The sequence below is a fragment of the Danio rerio genome, chromosome 17 (assembly GCF_052040795.2).
Source record: "Danio rerio strain M-AB ecotype USA chromosome 17, GRCz13ab, whole genome shotgun sequence".
NCBI classification, from domain to species: domain Eukaryota; kingdom Metazoa; phylum Chordata; class Actinopteri; order Cypriniformes; family Danionidae; genus Danio; species Danio rerio.
In genome coordinates, this window is record NC_141037.1 from 24499512 (window position 1) to 24520778 (window position 21267).

Genomic DNA, 21267 nt, shown 5'->3' on the forward strand with positions numbered 1-21267 from the left:
TTTTGATCTTCGATTGGTCTCACACAGTCACTTGAGGCGATTTCGCAGGTCAGAGTTCACCAAGCTTGAACTTTCCAAACGCAGTGAACTGGGAAACTTGCCGCACGACCTTGCGTTTCAAGTCTGTTGCATTCGCGTGCGTATGAATGGAAGTCAATGGGGAGAAAAGTGCAGTGTGACCACAGCTTAATTATGTTCAAGCAGGGTTGGAAATAAACAGTGCAGAGCTGCAGCCCTCCAGCAACTGGATTTTACAACTGTGCCTTAAATGGTCAATTTTAGTCTCCAACATAAGAATCGACTAGTCAACTTCTGTTTTGAAAGATGAACATTTTGAAAGAGCAAACCAAACTAAAATCAAAGAACATGAGGTCTGGAGGCCCTAGAACACGGATCAACAAACTTGTTCCTGGAGGTCCGGTGTCATGCAGATTTTAGCTCCAACTCTAATCAAACACACCTGAACAAGCAAATCAAGGTCTTAAAAGGTATATATGAAACACCCAGGCAGGTGTGTTGAGGCAAGTTTGAGCTAAACCCTGCAGGTCACCGAACCTCCAGGAACGAGATTGGTGACCCCGGCTCTAGAAAAAGCACAATACATAAAAGTGTCTATCACAAATTTGCATAGAAAAACAATAGAAAAGCATCACAGTGGAATGCAAAAACACATTCAGTGTGAACGATAACCAAATTCCAAGAAAATAGTAGGGATTTCATTAAATTTAATATTTAAATCCAAAGAATTGGAAAACACATTTTCCAACAATCTGCGAATGGCTCTCTTAAATACACGCTAACCCCATGTTTCGGTTCACACTTTCTATCAACTTCTGTGTAACATTACATTTCATAATTAAAATAAAATTAAAAAAAAAGGAAGAAAGACAGGAAGACGGCAAGTCTCCAATACTGCGATTTTTCCACATCTACACTACAGCCCTCACACCAGAAATGTTCATTAACAACGGTTATGTAAGAAAACTGTACAACAGTGAGGAAGTAAACAAAAGAGACAGAGAAAAAGCAAGAGAAATGATTCATAAATAAAATAAAGACATTAAATAACTGAAAAAGAAATCTGGAAATGTCAAGGTTCATTCATTTGGAGTGTCGAAGGTGCAAAAGTTGATCTCTTGTTTGCTGCTGGTTAGTTAGTTTGTGTCCATTTGTAATGTTTCACTTCAATTAATATAGTTGACTTTTTTTTATAAGTGTTCAAATCTGGAGTGCTAGTACATCACAGCACTGGTCTAAAGATATAATATGTTCATTTATCACTTTTGGCTCCACTTTTGACGTGTTTTTGCGACACTGAGGAAAACTCAATGGCAAATATGTTAGCAAATGAGCTAAATTCAGCTAACTTGAACGAAACAGCATAACAAACACATTAACAACAGATTTGGTATGTGCTAATGAAAGGCTACCGCAGGTTTATGTTGTGTGTTTATAACAGAGGGCTTAACGCTGGTTCATAACAGGGAGTGTTGGCGTTTGGCCTCTCTGTGTGTGTGTGTGTGTGTGTGTGTGTAAACGCTTCAGATTAGTTTGTTTTCTCATAGTTACAACATTACAAAAGTAACATTGACAAAGTTGGCACATTATACGGTCACCCGACTCACATTTGTCTTATTCTCAGGCTCAAACATATGCACAAGCAGGCTGCCGAGAGCTAGTGAAGAGACGTCTCCTCCACAGGACTCGGGGTCCAGCGTGAGCTTCTTCAAACGGGACAGTACTTGTATGTCCTGGTCAGGCACACACTGCTGAAGGTCAAAGTGCTGAGTGACGTCTCTAAACATTCTCCGAGGCCGCTGCTTTCAGCTTCTTAAGGCTGGACTGTTGCTGTTGCTGCTGCTGTTGCTGATTTTGTCCGTTTCTTTAAGTCTGTCTTTTATAAGAGTGGAGAAAACCTGCAGGAGGAACACATATAGGAGCACACTGAAGGTTCTTCAACTGTTTAGTGCCATTTACTTTTTTTTTAATCCTGACACTTGAAAACTCCTTAAAAAAAAAATAGTACAAGTGTGTGTTTCTCACCTGGTTCCAGCGGCGGTTGTTGCTGATCATCTGTGTGTTTGCGATGCAGGAGAAGAGTGTGTGTGCAGGAGTGTTTTCAGGCAACCGGGAAAGAAACTGCGCACTATGAATGAAATCCATCTGCAGCAAAACATCCTGGTACAACCGCAGGATCCCCAATCCCGTCCGGAATAACGCCTCCTCTCCGTCTCGACAAAACACATCCCAAACACGACACGCCACGTCTAGCGGTAAAGACTTACTGTACAGAGTGAAGATCCTGAGAACAGAGTGAACAGAGCTGTCAAAGACTAGCAAAACCTCCTCCGATCAGCTGCTCTGGATGTGTGAAGATGGAAACGTAATTAAATACGGCAGCTGCTAAAAGTTCTCATTAACACAATCAGTTTTTAATTCACGTTTGTCTTTTGAGAGTCAACAAAATACAATTGTTCATAATATTATCATTTCTCATAATAATTGTAATAATGCAGCTATGTTTCACAGTCCTACTATTTTTTTTTTTTACTATTTAGTTTAAAACTATTATGCAAAAAAAATGTGTTTTAATTAAACAGCATTTGGGAAATATTTGAAGAAAAAAATTTGAAGAAGAAAATTTACAGGTGGACTAACAACAGTGCTTTTCAAATATATGCTTCTATTAAATAAATGGAAAAAGGAATTATGTACATTACGTTGTAAAAGCTTGACACTAATTCTACACTTAACCACCTTAGACTTGTTTCAAGCTTACTTTTCTAGAGGAAATATGAAAACATTTTCTCTCGTTTGACAAAACATAAAAGCAGCCCTAGGGGGCGATAAAGAGTTGCGTTAGGAAAGCATTGCAACCTCTGCTCTCCCATTTCAAAACAAGGAAAAGCAACACAGAGAGAAGAAAAACGAGCAAACACAGCAGGAAGAGAGATTTTAAAGCTGATTTACCAGTCTATGAGGTAAAAGTCAGGCGTCAAGCTGTTGTTCTGAAAGTGCTGGAAAAGTCTGGGAAGGTTCTCCTCAAAAAACACCTCAAACGCTGCAAAATACTTCAGCATCTTTGGAGGAAAACAAAGTATCGTTACAGCGAGTCCAACTTAAACACAAGCCTGATCAAAAGCAGTGTGTGTGCTAAAAGCAATGTTCATCAGCAGTTTTGGGAGTTCTTGGCTCATAGTTTCTAACTCAGAGTGTGTCAGGCAAATTAAATCTCTATAAAGTGGGTCAACAGATGGTTGGAATAAATGCTGACAGCAAATGCAGACACATTGCTCCCTCTATTTTAAGAGCAAATATGGGTGATGTTGCAGGTCTACCACAAATTCGTTGGATGAAAATTGAGAGTGCATGTGTACCAGGTCATGGTCCACTCTGAAGAAGGCCATCTGGCATGGTTTGTTGAGAAGGTTGGCAAAGGCAATGAAGGCATCGGCTTCCTCCAAATTCAGAATGAGAACAGCAGCAATGAAGGACATCCCCTGAACCTAAATCACACCAGACACAAATGTAAAACTCCCATAGAATGACATTCATAAATGCACAAGGACAGTTCATCAGTAGGTAAGTTTCTATTACCTTTCGAATTGCACAGATTCAAATAGTAAATTAAAAATATTCTTAATGGAAACACGTAAACTTAGCACAAATAATGGCTACATATTGCAAAACTATTTTTTTTTTTAAACTACACTTTAAAAAAAACTTCCCTAAAGTTAAACAGTTTAGTGTAGTTTAGTTTTAGAATTTTTTTCATCTATTCAGCAATTCTTCGGGTCTGGCAGGAGCATTTTTAGCTTAGTTTAGCTTAGCATAGAGCATTTAATCGGACTAGTATCTTGCTCAAAAATGACCAATGAGTTCAGATAATTGTCCTATTGAAAGCGTCACCACATATTGTGTACCAAGACTGACGGAAATTAAAAGGTCGCTATTTTCTAGACTTATCTAGCTAGAAACTATAGTCTCATTCCATTTTGTTTTCGCATTTCCGGGTCACATGAGGTGTTTAAAAAGTCATATGATTATTCTTTAAAGATGATGTGGTATGTCTGGACTGAATATGAAACGTTATAACTTGAACATATTGACAGAGAAATGCCACTATTTACCATGCAGACATCAATAAGACATGATTAATAATAAATGAATGCTTGTCTAGCATGAATATGTCACCTTCTATTAAAAATAATAGCTAGTGTGTAGGCTGCCTTACATGTAAACCTACCTGCACTACCGGTAATAAGTTTGGGCTCAGAATGTTTTTCAAATGTTTTAAAATAAGCTTCTCCTGCTCACCAAAGCTGCATTTATTTAAACAAAAATACAGTACAAATTGTAAAATTGTGAAATGTTAATGCACTATAAAATAACTGTTCAAAAGCTGTTCTACAGAGTCCCATGATCCTTCAGAAATCACTCCAATATTAATTATTATTATTTTTATTATTATCATTAATGGTAATAAAAGCAATAATGACTCAAGTAATAATTTAATTTGAAACTACATACAATAAGAAAGCAGTTATTTAACATTTTAATAGATATTCAACAATTGTTTTTACATATAATAAATGCCGCCTTGATGAACAGAATAATTTTCTTAAAAAAAAAGAAAAAGAAAAAGAAATTGATTCCAAACTTTTGACTGGTAGTGTATATCTGTGATGAATTTTATAATGACTAATCATGAGGATAAGTTTTAATTGCAAAAAAAAAAAAAAAAACTCCTTAATACAGGTAATGAAAAGGGATCATTTTGCAATAGAGCTATAAAGACATTTACAAAACATTGCAAACCTTTAGTACAAACTTTTAATAAAAGAAAGCTTTATGTCCAGGGCACATAAACTTCGAAGTTGTGCATGCATGATTAAAATAAAAACAATGCAGGCCAGATATGATGCTTTTATCTACCAGTACTGTTGACAAACTTGTTACCCAAGTTACTGCAAAATCAAAAATTTGCCCATGCATCACTGGCAAGATAATAATTACAAACGCCTGGTGTCAACTGTGTTAGTCTGGTGCATGGTTCACTTAAACTCTGGTGCGGTTCACTTCAGGCTTTAACAATCAAACCAAATCATGGAACTGAGCTGCTAATAATTACATACAGTATGGATTTGTGTGTTTATTTATTACTTGCTGTTTTGACACGTATACTTTACATGCAGCAAGGAGAGATAATTTAGTTTTATTTCTGCACAACTTCAGCAGACAATTACTTATTTTTATTAATTTATTGAACTTTATGGTACAGTAAATGGACGTATGTGTAGTTTGGTGCTGGAATTCTAAAAAGCTTAACTACATTTCAACTCCAAAATTGGACACTCAAGCAAAATGTCAAAGCACTAGCAGATCATGCGGTCCTGCATAGAGAACACAGCCAATATATACCATCTTTAAATAAAATATTTACAATCCATTTTTAAAGTTGAACAATCAAGCAAACTGTCAAAGCACTAGCAGATCATGCGGCCCTGTATAGAGAACACAGCAAATATATACCATCTTTAAATAACATATTTACAATCCATGTTTAAAGTTGAACAATCAAGCAAACTGTCAAAGCGCCAGCAGATCATGCAATCCTGCATATAGAATACTGTGAGCCACTATATACCATCTTTAAATAACATATTTAAAATTAATGTTCATGTTCGGATTTTATGTTTAAGTTAATTTTAAATATAAAGACAAAACCAAAAATGATGTATGTGCACCCCTGCTTATGTTAAGCAAAGAGAATACTTACATAGCCTACGTCAGGCCTATAACAGGTGTAGGCCCCCAACACACTGTGCAATATATCATGATATGGTCCACCCTGATGGTCAGAGAATGACGGTCATTTTGGGAACAAATTATACAACCAGGAAAAAAAAACATACATAAACAATGGGCTGCAGAGCCTAGACTGTTTTTACCTTCTGGAATATGTAGAGCGAGGGAAAGGTTCTAGAAATATCCAGCTTGATTAAATCCAGACTAGACTCTCGGTCTGCCAGTGACACGCCACAATCTAATCAATTAAAACCGGATACAGTCATCAGTCAGACTGGAGATGGTTGCCAGCTTTATTTTTCATTCTTTTGACAGAATTCAATCTTTACAATTTTGCTCTGAAATGAATTTAAAAATATATAAATATTTAGACAGAATTTTTCCCTTCAAGTCAGATGAATGAAAAACGAGGATGTAATAAACATTCAAAACAGCAATGTTGAGTGGCATTTAAATCAATGTGTAGAGAACTGATGCAATAATATAGAACAGTAGTAAAAAAAGCAAGAAAAAACTATAAACTATATACACACCTTTCAAAAGTCTGGTGATATTTAAAAATACTATTGTTTGTCTTTATTTTAATAAAGTATCTTATGTGCACCCAGACTATTTTCTTCATTCAAATACACTAAGACTAGTAACAAAGTAAAATATGTTTTAAAGGGCACCTATTTTACCCCTTTTCAAGATTTAGGTCTTTTGTGTCTCCAGAATGTGTTTGTAAAGTTTCAGCTCAAAATACCCATTAGACTATTTATTATACCTTTCAGAATATTAAAATCTACTGCTCTGAAATCTATGTAGCTGTTTTTGTGGCCTGTGCCTTTAATGCTAGTTTTCCCCGCTCGCCGTCCCCATGTGCCTGTCAGAGTGTGCCTCAATCTCCACCTCGGCTGCGTTAGATAAACAGCACAGTGTCAGACACGAAGAAAGCAGATCTCATGTAATGTTTGTGAGAAATACTTCAGTAAGAACTTTCCCAATGATTATTTGATGTATTTGTTGTGGAGTTAATTCAAGCCTTTCTGCAATGATGAGTCACACACAATGTCTTTATAAGGTTGTTAACTTTGCATGTTTTGCATGTCAAGTGTGACAGGAAACACGTTAATATCCACTACTGTATGGATATCTGTTATGTTAATGTACAAAACAAACCTGATTTAATATCCACAAACAAAAAGCGTCTTCTTTTATAATTGTACTGACATGCGGCTGTGGTGATGAAGTAAAGACTGTAAATTTGCTGTAATTCATAACAAACATGCACTGATTTAAAAACTTTTTGTAACAACTTGTAAAACTCATTCTTGATCACATTTGATGATGATTGATGATCACAGAGAGCTCAACAGATCTTTTAATCCCAGGTGCTTTGCTGATATGATTATACATGTAACTACGGAGACATGTTAATACGCGGCTGTCAAAGAAGAATTTTATCATAGGTGCCCCTTAAAATAATTTATGTAATACAACATTATTCTCATGACTCTTAAAGGGACAGTTCACCCAAATATGCAAATTTCCTCACCATTTACTCACCCTTTGGTGGTTCCAAACTTTTATGAATTTCTTAGTTCTGTAGAACACAAAACAGGATGTTCTGATTAATGTTGGGAAAAAGCAGCCACTGACATCCATAGTAGAAACAAAAAATACTATAGAAATCAATGGCTGCTTTTTTTCAACATTCTTCAATAAATCCTCTTTAGTGTTTTAATTTTTGGGTGAACTACCCTTTGAAATTGAAAAAAAAAATGTAAAATTAACATGAGTGTAGCATAAAAATGCATTTCATTGTCCTTTACCGAGTCAATGTAGATAAGAAAAGTCATCTGCTTTGTTTCAACTCATCCATGAAAGTGAGGCTTCACTTTCAAAGATAAGATTGTTTAGTGACATGCTTCTATGCATTAGTTTAGTTTACAGTCAGATTAGTGAAGGACAAAAAAAGATTGACTACCATCATTGTGTCAACAAACACAGACCTTCATTTTCATTGACTGAACTGGTCTCACTGAAGCTCCTCCACTTCTCTTTGGCTCTGGACAGGAAGATCTCATACAGTTCTAAAACACACAAAACACAACAGCCGTGACAAACACAACATCTGCTTCAGTGTCAACACAGTTCATCTGGACACAATCTGTGTTTGTATGATTTGTCAGACTGATGTTACACTGAGCCAGATGGCCACAGATGATCAAGAAAAAGCAAATGTGAATAGTGCAGCAGCTGTCATGTTTACCTGGAGTGATGTTGAGTTCATTCCCGATGGCGAGGCACCAGACCTTTCCTCGGACGCTGGGAGGAACGCCCTGCCACCAAAGGTCGCGTACCCGCCGAGTGTTACGCCTACAACATAACAAAAAACATTATAAGAGGTTGATAAATCTTTGTTTGTGATGCCGAGTAAGGATCAATAAAAACAAAAAATTTCCTACATATTCAGAAAAGGAATTTAATTGCAAGTTCAGCACGCTGTTTTTGAGATTTCAGTATTTCACATTGATTTAGATAGGACTTGTACTTGGATGAACTTCCCGGAGCTGTTGCAAATATGATTGCTAAGAGAACAGACATTTCTTGAAAGGGACTTTGCTTCACAAAAATGTTTTTTTCATCAATTTCTTTGGTTAAATTGTGTTCAGGACACCACTCTAAGCAAACTAGCTTAGCATATTTTGTCAGTTTTGCTTTAATTTGATGCAGACATCAAAATGGGACATCTCGACTTTAAAGCGTGTGTACTTCTAAATGCAAAACTAACAAACGTATGAAAGGGCTGATTTATACATCTGTGTCGAGTGATCAGCATGGCCCACGGCACCAGTCTTGCGCGTAGCCGTGCATTTATGCTTCTGACTGCTGTTTCTGTTGCTCTGCAATAACACTTCTGAATCGCTAGCTGGCAGTAGGTTATGTTCCTCTGTATCAAGTTTCTTTACTTACATGCTCTCCCAGTTAGGCAGGACTTCAGAGTTCCAGATCACCATGGCACTGGCGATGTTCTCCTCCTGACGGTACCGTTCTTTCATTTGACGCTTTTTCTTCTGCGCCTCTTTCATCTCTAAATGAAGAAAAGGTGTATGTGGGTAAGAGGTTAGGTAACAACATTAATGCAGCAGTTTGTGTGTGTGTGTGTGTGTGTGTGTGTGTGTGAATGTGTAAGGTGCATGGTCTCAAGTGCCAAATGTCATTACCATTGCAATCATACTCTAATGAGCATCTGCACAAAGACACATGCATTACTCACCCCTTCTCTTGGCCCCTGCAACCATTTCACTGTACTCCTGCCGGTGTCTTTGAGATTCCTCTTCTGATTTAGCTGGCAGGTTTCTACAATTATACATATATAAGAAATATATAAGAAGTTGAAACTGCATTAAGGGGATATAAACTGAATTCTGTCATTGTTTACTTGTTCCAAACCTGTCAATATTTCTTCTAACCACTGGCTTCCAAAGTTTTAATTTTTCATTCAATAAAAGTCAATAGTTACAGGTTTTTGGCTTTCTTCCAAATATTGAGTTTAAAATAATAAAGAAACTTTTTATCAAAAAGGTTTGGAACCACATGAGGGTAGGTGTTTTCATTTTAGGTGAGCCATCCCTTGCAATGCTGATAGTTGCTCAAGTAAAATCTAAATTTTATTTTTAACTAAATTTTAAAGTTATGCTACGTAAAATTTGTATAGAAACTCTGAAGCTTGTCTTTTGATCAACGTAATGAATGTGACTTACTGAGACATACATAGAACCTATACATAGAGTTAAAGCTACAATATGCAATTTATGTGGCACTATTATAAACCAGAATTACTCATCATGATGAGCTTCATAAATAGTTGCAGCCTGCCATTAGTAGAGAAAACCAATAACACACACCACTACACACGTCATTTTAGTTTTTTTTTTTTTTTGTATATAAAAGTCTTTTTAACATGGATAAAATGCTTCAGCGTCATTTTAAAATGACAAAACCAAATTTGTGCCATGAAGCTAAAAAGTGTTAATCTCTGATTTGCACATAAAAATTGACCATCTGTTATTACAAAGAACTGGAAATTTCTGCAACACTTTCCAGATTTCAGAGGAGATTTATCCCTGTTTTCACTAATAGCCCTCCAGTATGTCAGTTGTTTTTTTGGTTTTGGTTTAAATCCTTTTGTCAACAGAAGGATTTTACTCTGAATCTTGTGCATTTTCTCTTTCAGAGCAGACACAAAACCACCTTACACAGTGAGAGGCACGCATTTACCCAAGTATTTGTCTTTAAGATTGTTAATCCTTATATTATAAAATCTGCTTCATCAATTGCTGAATATGCAGTTACATCTTTGTTCACAGAAATATTTGCTCTCTACTATTATGTTATCTGGAAAGCAAAGCAACTACATTCCAGCTAGTTTTACCCCACAAGTTCCTAAGTTACATCAATATGAAAAGTAATCTCACTCATGTGTGAAATTTGTCTGGTTATGAGTAACAGTGGCTCACAGTAACTATACTATAAGCAGCCACAAATTGTAATAATTAACAATACGCCAAGCACAAACTGTTCTGTTCAATTACTTTAATAATAAAACCTGCTCTTCAAGTTCATATGCACACATTTGGTGTGATGGCTTATGTTTCACTAGCAGCGGCCAGGGAATTTGGGTAAATATTTGATTAAATGGGTGCTTGCAGTAGTTTAAGCAATGCATTATGGGAGCTGAACTTCACGTTTCACACTTACGCAGGTCTGTCTTCCAGAATAAGAGCGGTGGTGGACAAAGGCTCAAACTCCAGATTCTTGCGTCTCGTTGGTGGAGGGTGAAGGGGTGGTCCTGTAGCAGGCCCCGCCCTGAACTCATACTCCTTTAGGGAAAAAAAAGGAAAGAAGAGCAGTCATTATGAGTTTACAGCAGGTCCGTGTCTACAGTTCCTCAGCTGTATCTGGAGGAGAAGTGAAGGGAGGAAAAAATTCCATCATGGGATTCCCACATGCTACAAGAAAAAGGCCCCAAGGCCAGGGCCCTAATGTTAAACCCATATTACAACTGAAGAATGTGCATTCGTGAGACAGTGTCTGACACAGCTTTCTGTTTCAAATACAAATAGACAACAGCTGACCAGCCTGACTCCAATACAAGGTCAACAAGAGACAAAACATTTTCACACGCTATCAAAATTTAGATTTCAAACTAATCAAAATTGATTTGATTGACAATCAAATAAAAAATGTGTTAAATACACTCTTTTTAAAAGTCCTTGACTTTGTCAGTCACAGTTAAACTGATTTGTATACATGCTGGACAAAGCCAAGCTAAAATACAATGTCATTTAGTCAGGAAAAAAGGTATATATATACACTACCCGTAAAAAAGTTTGGAGTCAGGTTTTTTATGTTTTTTTTTTGTTTTTTTTAAGAAAATGATTCTGCTCATCATGGCAGTATTTATTAAATGTAAAAAAAAGTTATATTGTTAAATTCTTATCGAATAGTTATTACTTATTTTATGTAGTTATAAATGAAATTATTACTCATTTTTGCTTTTATTACTATGACCATTAATAATAGTAATAATAATAATAATAATAATAATAATAATAATAACTAATAGAGTGATTTCTGAAGGATCAAGTGACTCTGAAGACTGGAGTCCTGAAGCTGAAAAATATTTAAAATTACTGGAATAAATTATTAAATTAAATGATAAACTACTTTTGAACAGTTATTTTATAGTGCAATAACTTTTCAAAATGTTACCATTTTTACTGTATTTTTGATTAAATAAATGCAGCCTTGGTGAGCAGGATATGCTTATTTTAAAACATTTAAAAATCCTACTGACCCCAAAATTTGATATATATATATATATATATATATATATATATATATATATATATAAATCTTTACACACACACACACACACACACACACACACACACACACACACACACACACACACACACACACACACACACACACACACACACACACACACACATACATATTTATGGCCATGGTGCTGACAGACAATACATGGTCATGATGTTGGTTAAATGGTTAAACAACATAGCAACAGACAAGGTCAGCAAGTTTTTCTGTTAACTCCACATTTTTATATCAGCAACCTTTTTAACAGGCCACAAGAGATTTTTAGCTGTTCATAATCTCCTGAATGAAGATTAAGTAAAAGGTTGTTTTTCCTTTTACATTTCCATGTTTTTTTTTTTTTTTTTTCAAAATCTAGTGGCTCCCAAGACCAGCCTAGAAAAGTGAACTCCTTGTCATATTCAAGACAACAGTTTGATATTATTTGAGCCTTGAATGACAGGCTATCCAGCTGGATGTACCAATCACATGATGAATTCTCAACAAATATTCAGGCAGGCTGTGCCATTGAAACTATTCTCAAATGGTTCTAATGCTATGGTACTAAATGGTACCAAAGATCTGACAAGAAAATATCCTCCACACCATTGCACTAAAACCAGCAACCTTTTTAGACAACCTTCAAGACAAGAGGAACGGTCTATGCATTATATTGTTAATGTCAAACTCTGACCCTGCTATAAATGTCACGACAGAAATCAGAAGTCATCATATCATGTGACTTTATTCAGCTATGGAAGTCAATGGTTGTAGGTTTTCAGCTTTCTTCAAAATATCTTCAGAACTCAATAAAGAAGCTCAAACCATTTGAGTCATCATGATTAAATTTTCATCTTTGGGTGAATTGTACTTTTTAAATCCTATTCTGATGTTCAGTTTGAATGTCAGCAGATGATCTAAATGCCTAAATGGTGCTGCTGCTGTGTGACTGGCTAAATAAACATTTGCATTGAACAAGGGTACCCAATAATGTGGCCAGTGAATGCATTTAATTTTAAAATAGATATCAAAATTCCTTTAAAAATTAGAAGATAAGTAATTTAGAAGACAACAAATTTTCAGGTTTTTAAAGATCAATAAAACAATTGTCAGTGTGTATTTATTGGCGGTCTCTCTCTTTCTCTCCATTGAATACAGAGAGACACCTGCAGAGTGTGAATTGAGCGCGAATCCTGAGCTGAAAACAACACAGGCTCAGTCATCACTTACTGAAGGGAAGAGTAAAGACAGCTGCACACATGCAGACACACACACACAACACCCACGCCTGGCCCACACACACTTGTCTCTCCTGGCTGACACACGAAATGACGCACAGTTTCCAGCAGCAATCTCAATCCCTCTTTATTTCACTGAGTCAGGCTCTCTTGGTTTCTCTTCCTCTTCTTTCTCTTTTGCTTGCTCTCTCTCTATCTCTCTCTCTTCTGCAAATGCTGCTTTCTCTTGCTACCTTTTTTCTGCACAAATAAGGTTATGAACTTCCACGATTCTAGTCAAGGAAACAGATGTACTGTTTCTAGGGTTATACACTCAGTAAGGAACAGTTCTACGGTAAGGAAAATTAGATCATTAATTCGCTCTCTCTCTCTTTTTATTAAAACACTTTTATTATAAGAAATTCTTTTTGTGCACCAAATCTGCATATTAGAATGATTTCTAGAGAAATATGTTACGCTGAAGAGTAAAATAATGACTTTAAAAATCCCCAACTAAATCAGGGGTTCCCAAACCTTTCAGCCGGAGACCCCCTAAATAACAATGCCAGTGACTCAAGACCCTTACATTTCCTGGAGGTAGTTGTAAATATACAATCATGCATACACAACAATAGGCCTATATACACACGAGCATATTGACAACACAAAAAACTGCAACAACCATAGGCTATAATTTAATATTAATTATTAACCTCAGCTAAAGAAACTGGTGGGCACAATGAATTCAGCACAAGTCTATTCTTGGTTAAATTTTGGAGACCGCCACTCAGAGATCATCCTCAATGTTCAGTTGTGGCCTGTGTTCATTTTTAATGTATCTGATTGCCATAAAGGCGTCAGAAAGTTTAATCTGGTGCTATAAAATCAATCTGCTGCAGCTGACGCTATTGCTGTATTGTTTATCTAAAGTAATCACATCAATCCTATAAAAAAAATAATAGAAAGGATGATGGCTTTTTATTTGCATGCTGTTGTTTTTTATACAAGTATTAACTACCATTTTATCTTCTGTGGGTTATGGATAAAATATGCTAATTCTAATAGTTTAATTGTCCCACGAAGGGGTCCTGACCCCAATTTAGGAAACCACAGTACTAAATCAAAAAAAAAAATCACATTATTGAATTTTTAATTATAGAAATATTTCCCAGTGTAACTGTTCTGGTGCATTTTAATCAAATAAATACATCACTGCTGAGCAAAGGACTTTATATTATAGAATTAAAACTGATAGTGTATGTTGCATGACTAAATTGCACTTTAACACTGTAAAATAGCAACATTCCAAGATTTTACCGCTTTTTCCCTAATAGAATCAAATATCAAAGATTCTATTATGTGCCATTTTCCAAAAACAAGTCTTAAAAATTTTTATGATGAACGAACAAAAACTGAATTCTTATGTTCAAGTCTTAACCATGTCTCTCACCTGTTGAATGGTTCTGGAGTCTTTCAGAGGATTGTCCCGTAGCTGAATTTTCCCGAACAGCTTCCATCCTGGAGCACTATGGGAAGCCACTGCCCTTGATTCTTTGGGCTTCCAGGAAAACAAACTCCTTTAAAAAGAGAAAGACAAAATAAGAGTGAAAAAAAGTGAATAACCTAAAAAAATAAAATAAAATAACACACACAGTACACTACTATACCTTAAGCACTTGGAAAAGAATTGTAATCAGTCAATATAGGAGTAAGGTCAACCAATGTAAAAAAGTCATGCAAATATTTACAAAAGAGTGACAAAATTATATAAACGTTTTTTTTCCTGTTCCATGACACCATAATTTTTCTTTCTATATTATAAGAATGTTGGAAACTGGTAGCCACTGACATCCACAGTAGAAAAAAATTTGTTGAAAGTTAGGCCTGTCACAATATCTATTTTGTGTTGAATGATATAGTGCACCAAATTATATTGCGATAAACTTTATTATTGTCATTTTAAGACTCATCATATAATACCAGATTTACAATATATTATTATCATAATGCAAGTACACTCTTCCAAACAATACATAATATTTTTAATGGTTGTTTTTAAAAGTTGAATTATTAGGCATTGGTATAAGAAAGGGAAAACGCATATCCTAAATAATGTTAACAAAAAAGTGCAATGTAAAAAGTAACAGCGATTTCTGCTACCAGATCAATTTTCAGTTGTCAGACACCCACATGAAAATATACTATAGTAATTTACAGTAAATACTAAAGTGTTTTTTTAACCATACTGACACTGACTCCTCCAAATGAGATGTTGTGCATCAGCTAAAATGTTCCTAAAACAGTTTTTCTGTATTTGCGAAATATATTGCATCACCAAAAATGATTGAGGTCATGTCCATGTGTTGTGCGAGATGTCGATAAATTGATTATTATGACAGGCCTATCAAAAGTATTTTAACTTGTGTTCAACAGAAAAAAGAAAAATCATAGCAGTGCTCTCATAGAGAGAAAATGAAAACAAAACCTTCACTGCAGCACATTATGAACAACACTGACAACCCGTATCTCCAAACAATTCTTATTATTTTCCCACTACTTTTGGCAACACGACGTGTGTCGTCTCTGTGCCGTCTGAACACTGTTTCAGGTACAGTCTTCGAAGCTAGCATGCATATTAATGAAGTTGCAGTGTGGGACACATATACGACTGTCAACAGCTCAAAAAATGTGTTTTAGTGTTTAGTGACCCTTTCAGACTATGTAAGACTAAATTCAGACTATGAGTATGGAAAATTGAGATCTTGGGACACCTCAGCAATGCATAGTAGGTCTAATGGTTTAATGTGCCTAATGCAGGCAATTTCAATGTACTCATTGTGATCCTGCAAATAAAGCCTTAAGTCAGTCACAGGTGCCCTTTACAAAAAACACACAGCTAATGAGCAGACCCTACTGAGAAGATGAGCTCACTAAACCTCTGAACATGCTTTCTGGCAGGACGATCAATCGAATGCTGTCTTAATTACACAATAAAGCCAGTGAAGCAGATCAATAATGTGCTGAGAAAGACAGATTGGGTGATGGACACAACAGTGGACAATGAGAAAGTGTAACAAAGGTGAAAGATACGCTAACATAAAGTTGGAAAAGAGAAGTCTGCCCATGTAAAATAGGGAAGTGAAGGCATGGAGAGTGCAGAAACAAGGCAGAACGCTATGAAGCCCTGAAACTCATAAATGCTGACATTAAAATTCCACAGTGTGTGTTTTTCCAAACTAAGTCCATCAAGTTCTTTGTAAAGACCAAAGCTTCAGGGACTCCCTCTGAACTCTGGTATTGCTTTATGGATGGAATAAGAAGCTTTCAACCTAAACATAACAGAAACGGTGCCAGTAAGAGATGAAGGGCAATGTCACGTGATTTGGTTCTGATGTAGAAATTCGACTTTATGCGAGACTGAGATAACTGTGCTTTTAAACTGGATTTGACTTTCATAAAGCAAAGAGGCTTCTCTTGATCAAACATCTCTAAACAAAAGAGTGTTATCAAAGTAAACACCTTAGACCTTCTGTGAAGCATTTCAGTGAAGAAAAAAAGTCCACAGGTAGGTGGTAATCAAAGCGCCTGTCACTACCTGATCATGTGTTTAACAGTGTGATTTAAGCTCTAAAACAATAAAGAGCTTGCTTACACAAATCTACACTTCACAAAAGCATAGCTAATACTTTAAAATACTGAGGTAAAGTTGGTTTTAAATTCGCACATTTGTCTGACCCTATAATGTTTACCAGGCTACTTTGAATACTCGGTATAAATCAGCATGCAAGTATGATTTCAAAACAACATTAGCACTACTTAATTAACTCTAAACAATGCTGTACTATAATATGATTTCACTATTTAACTCAGAATTTGCAAATAATACTTTTGTGAAATGATGTTGTGATGTCATTTACTTCTGCATTCTTTAAATTTAAAGGTGCATACTGGCCCAATACCACCATAAGTGGTTCGGTTCTCTCATCAGTTGGAATAATTACTATTAAAATTAATAAATACATTATGATAGAGGCATTTTTCTTTTTTCTGATTACTGACATGTGCAGAAACCACCAAAATTAATTATAGCAGCCTAGACCACTCAGTACCTAAAAGGTACACTTTAAAATTTGAGTTTACAAAAAAAGCGCCTTGATTTTCTTTAAAATTATACCAAACTGTTGCATTTACACCTCTTCATGTGGATTTGGGAAGCTTTTGAATTTGGGTAGGCAAAATCCAGGTGGAAACCCCAAAATTGCACTTGACTTTAATGTCTGAATGTGCAAATATAAAACCAACTTTCCCTCATTCTTCAAAACAAAATGCAACTCTGCATGACATGAAAAAAGTTTTTTTTTTTCAAAATTGAAAAATAAATAAATAAATAAATACAATACTGTAAAAACAGATTTTGAAACTAATATTTCGTCAACGGCAAATCAATATTAGAATGTCTGAGCTGGACAATATGAAATATAGATTTATATAGTTAGGCAAAAAATGTAAAAATATCGTTGACATGATACTATCATCTAAAACTTGCGCTAAAAGATGACTATAAAAGCATGTAGCTTAGTCAATAATAGGACTATTGTTCAGAAGTGTGTGATCAGTATAGTTTTTTTTCAATAAATAATCTAACTATACATTAAAATTGATCAAAAGTGATGGAATAAATTGTTTTTAAAAAGTGTTTTTTATCCATTCATCAAATAACTTTGTGTTGGGGTTTCAAAAAAATTATTTAACATAAAATACTATATTGTCGCATTACTTTTGATCGATTGAATGCATGCATATAAATGCAAATGACACACACACATATTCAGTGCTCAGCATATACAAGTACACCCCTCACAAATTTCTTTTTTTTTAAACTCCTATTTTTAATAGGAAGCTATACAATAGTATACTTATATACAGTACTGAAGCTAAATCTGGAGATTATCTAACAAAATAACTTATGATAACGATCCAAAAACTTGTACACCCAAATTTTTGTCATAGACAAATATTAAACTTTAGTTGACATTTTGTAGGTTGTACTTTATTTTTTGCAAAATCTTGCTTGAATTTAATTGTACTATCTTTCAATTTACAAATATGTTTGGTGACTAAAATATTATTTTAATAAATATATCTGTTTAATAAATGGATACAAATGGATACAAATAGTCATATTCAAAATGGGGTGTACTCAATTATATGTTAAGACTTCTTATACTGTATAGTGACTTTTTATCAACCCCAAACTTTGAATGATAGTTTATATTTAATCCCATCAATAAAGAAAGAAAAAAACACTCAAATCAGCCAAGAACTGATATAATCCTGATTATATCATTTCCTCTGCCCTTAAAAAGAAACACAATCAAACAAATGAAAAAGTAACTGATTCTAGTGATCTAAACCACTGTAAAATAAAATTAAATCAATCTGCTCAACTGCCATCTACCTGGTAAGAAAATCAGCAATGCCATGTCTCTTGGTGCCAAGTGTCTGGTCAGATGAGGCATTGGGGTCAACATCCACTCTGTCTGGAGCACTCTGCCGCCGAACGCCCTCAAATGTATTCCCAGAGCTGAGACATTCATCCACACAACCCTCTGCCCCAAAATACCCATCGTCCTCAGGACTCAAAGGAGTGGCATCACAGCTGAGGGAGATTGGGTGCCCGGGGTTTGTCCGGAGGTTCTGGGGCCTGACTGGGGGCCCTGTGTCACTGAAATCCTCCTCCGGACTAGGGTCTGTCTCAGTGTAATCGCTGGTGTTTTCTGCCAGGGGTGACAAGGATAGCTTGGTGCTGAGATCTGTCAGTGTGTATACTGGATCCGGGTCACAGAGATGGGCCTCATCTGCGCTGGGATGACTGACCCTTTCACATGACCTCCCAGAGGAGAGGACACCATCGCTCTGATGAACAAAGACAGGACGTTCTGGAGCAGGAAGGCCACCCAAGGCTCCAAAAGGGACTTGAGAGAGGGTGTCATAGCTGTTCACAATCAACAGCCCTCCATTGCCCACTTTCACACCCCTGTCTAAAGCAGCAGACGCCTTCCTGTTGAATCCTTCTGTGTAATTTAAACATCTTAATTGAGTTTGATCATGATCCATGTGTTCATGGGTAACATCTCCATTAGGTATCTTCATATCGGGCGAGGTTTTACCCATGAATGACACTGCAGACCTCATTTGGGAATTTAAATACGCCTTGTCGGGTTTATCCTCGGTCTCGAAAGTCCCTGAAACCCGACCCGTGTCTGACTGCGTCTCCTCCTCTCCATCCGGACACACCATATCCAGCTGTTCGGGAAACCCGTTTAATACCCCGGCCTTGCACCCCGTCAGCACCGAGGAGAGAGTCTGCTGTCCAGCACCGCCTGGATCCGCGTATGGCGAAATGTAAACAGAGCCCTCCCGTGCTCCGTCTGTGTCTGAACCGCAAACGCGTGCTTTGTGCTCCTCCCGGTTGTCGTTGACATCGATAAACGGTGCGAGCTTGGGCTCACCAGCATCCTCCACCCTCTCCATCTCACTGGAGGTGTCGCTGGGTCGGAAAGGCGGATGAAGCCCTGCTGCAGCGGCGGCGCCCCGGTTCTGCTGGGCTGTCTGCAAAACAAGCTCTCATCTTATGTAGTCCGCCAATTCGGCTGGTCTGGTATACTCATGACATCGCGCCCCCGAAGCCTTTAGCGTTAAGGATGCATGGTAAAGCCACTGCGGGTAGTAGTTTATGCACATTTTGATCCACGTCCAGCGCAATCGCTGATAGAGGCCATTTTGATTGTGGTGTCGGCGTGTCTCTCTCCCAAAGCGAAAGGCTGGAAGTGGAATTTCCAGGAGTTAACGCGACATCCACCGGACAGCTGGAGCAACTGCAGACACTCTGTGTTGCAGCCCACAACAACCAAGTTGTAACAGCTTTAACAGTTTTCTATTTTTGTAGACGCATATTTCCATTAATAGGTTATATTTTTTACTCACATATAGGCTATGTAATGCAAAAAACGTATATATTTATCTATCTATGCCTATTTCCATTATTCATATGGAACGCTAAAACATTTGGGAGAAAAGGAAAATAAAGTTTTACCATATCTATCTATCTATCTATCTATCTATCTATCTATCTATCTATCTATCTATCTATCTATCTATCTATCTATCTATCTATCTATCTATCTATCTATTTATCTATCTATCTATCTATCTATCTATCTATCTATCTATCTATCTATCTATCTATCTATCGTAGAATTTAAAATGACCAATAGAGGGCGGCATTACACAAGTCTTGTTTAGTTGTTTAGATTAGTCTTTTTGTTTTACGACTATTGTGACAATAAAAACGTCTAAAAAATCATAAATATTTGTATATTTATGCACTGATAATTGCCTTACGAATGATGTATGTCTATGAATTTACTTATTTAAATTTTTAAAAGTCCAGGGAACATGTTTTTATAGAACAGGTTTGTATTGTGTTGCTGGATTTGTCCTATATTCCTCAAGGAATAAATATGACACCATAGTCTTTTATGCATTGTTATTTAAATTCCATAGGAAAGCCTCTTGTGTAAGCTTTCTTTTGTGCAAAAAAAGATGCATTTCACTTTGAACACATATTTAGTTGGTGTAGTCTCCAGGCTTTTAAGTCTATAGGTATTCATAAATTAAAATATTCTGGTATTTACATGAAGGTCAGATTGCTTTAAACGGATGATGTACACTCTTCATCTGCCCAAAAAATAATCAAACAAATCTGCCAAACAAATAGTTAAATAAATCTTCAAGCAATTCTGGAGTTTCTCAGTGCACTATTACTGGACAAAAAGTATGGCAGTATCCAGTAACTTGATTGACAGTTATAAGAGGAGTTTCTCAGTAAATAATGGGAAACAAAACCAAACCAGAAGCCTGATACAGTTTGACATATATAGCAGCGATGCACAAAACCTGTATCTTTCATACTTGTCAAATAAGGAGAAACTGTTCGACCCATGCATCACTACAAATAATTTGACTCTTTATGTCCAGTCATTGCATCAATAACATGAAAATGTTCAATGTTTGAAAATGAACATGCAAGTTTTTTATGGTAAACTAATTTTATTAAATACATGCATGCATATTTAGGCTCACATTAATTAATTGATTGATTTACTGATTGATTGATTCTGCCAAAGTATTCACAAAGTATTCCATGTGAAAATATATGATTTTATTTTTGGTAAATGCAGATCTTTTCAAATTCAACAAAAAATATTATTTATATCAGGTACATTAATTTAATAATAATAATAATAATAATAGGCCTATTGGTATTATTATTATTATTGTTGTCTTCAATTTGCTCTGTCACCTGTTAATT

General features: G+C 36.0%; 1 protein-coding gene across 1 annotated transcript; it reads right to left on the reverse strand.

Annotated features, from left to right (window-relative positions):
- Positions 1–708: 708 nt before the first annotated feature.
- tbc1d12a (TBC1 domain family, member 12a) lies at positions 709–19678 on the reverse strand. Its single transcript, XM_087290445.1, has 13 exons — positions 18352–19678; positions 14344–14470; positions 10555–10676; positions 9071–9153; positions 8767–8884; positions 8063–8169; positions 7803–7883; positions 5952–6046; positions 5780–5851; positions 3378–3506; positions 2971–3080; positions 2044–2302; positions 709–1916 (listed from the first exon to the last, which is right to left on the reverse strand). The coding sequence occupies exons 1-13, from the start codon at positions 19425–19427 to the stop codon at positions 1824–1826; spliced, it is 2472 nt and encodes an 823-aa protein (XP_087146571.1). The 5' UTR covers positions 19428–19678; the 3' UTR covers positions 709–1823.
- Between the last annotated feature and the right edge of the window lie 1589 nt (positions 19679–21267).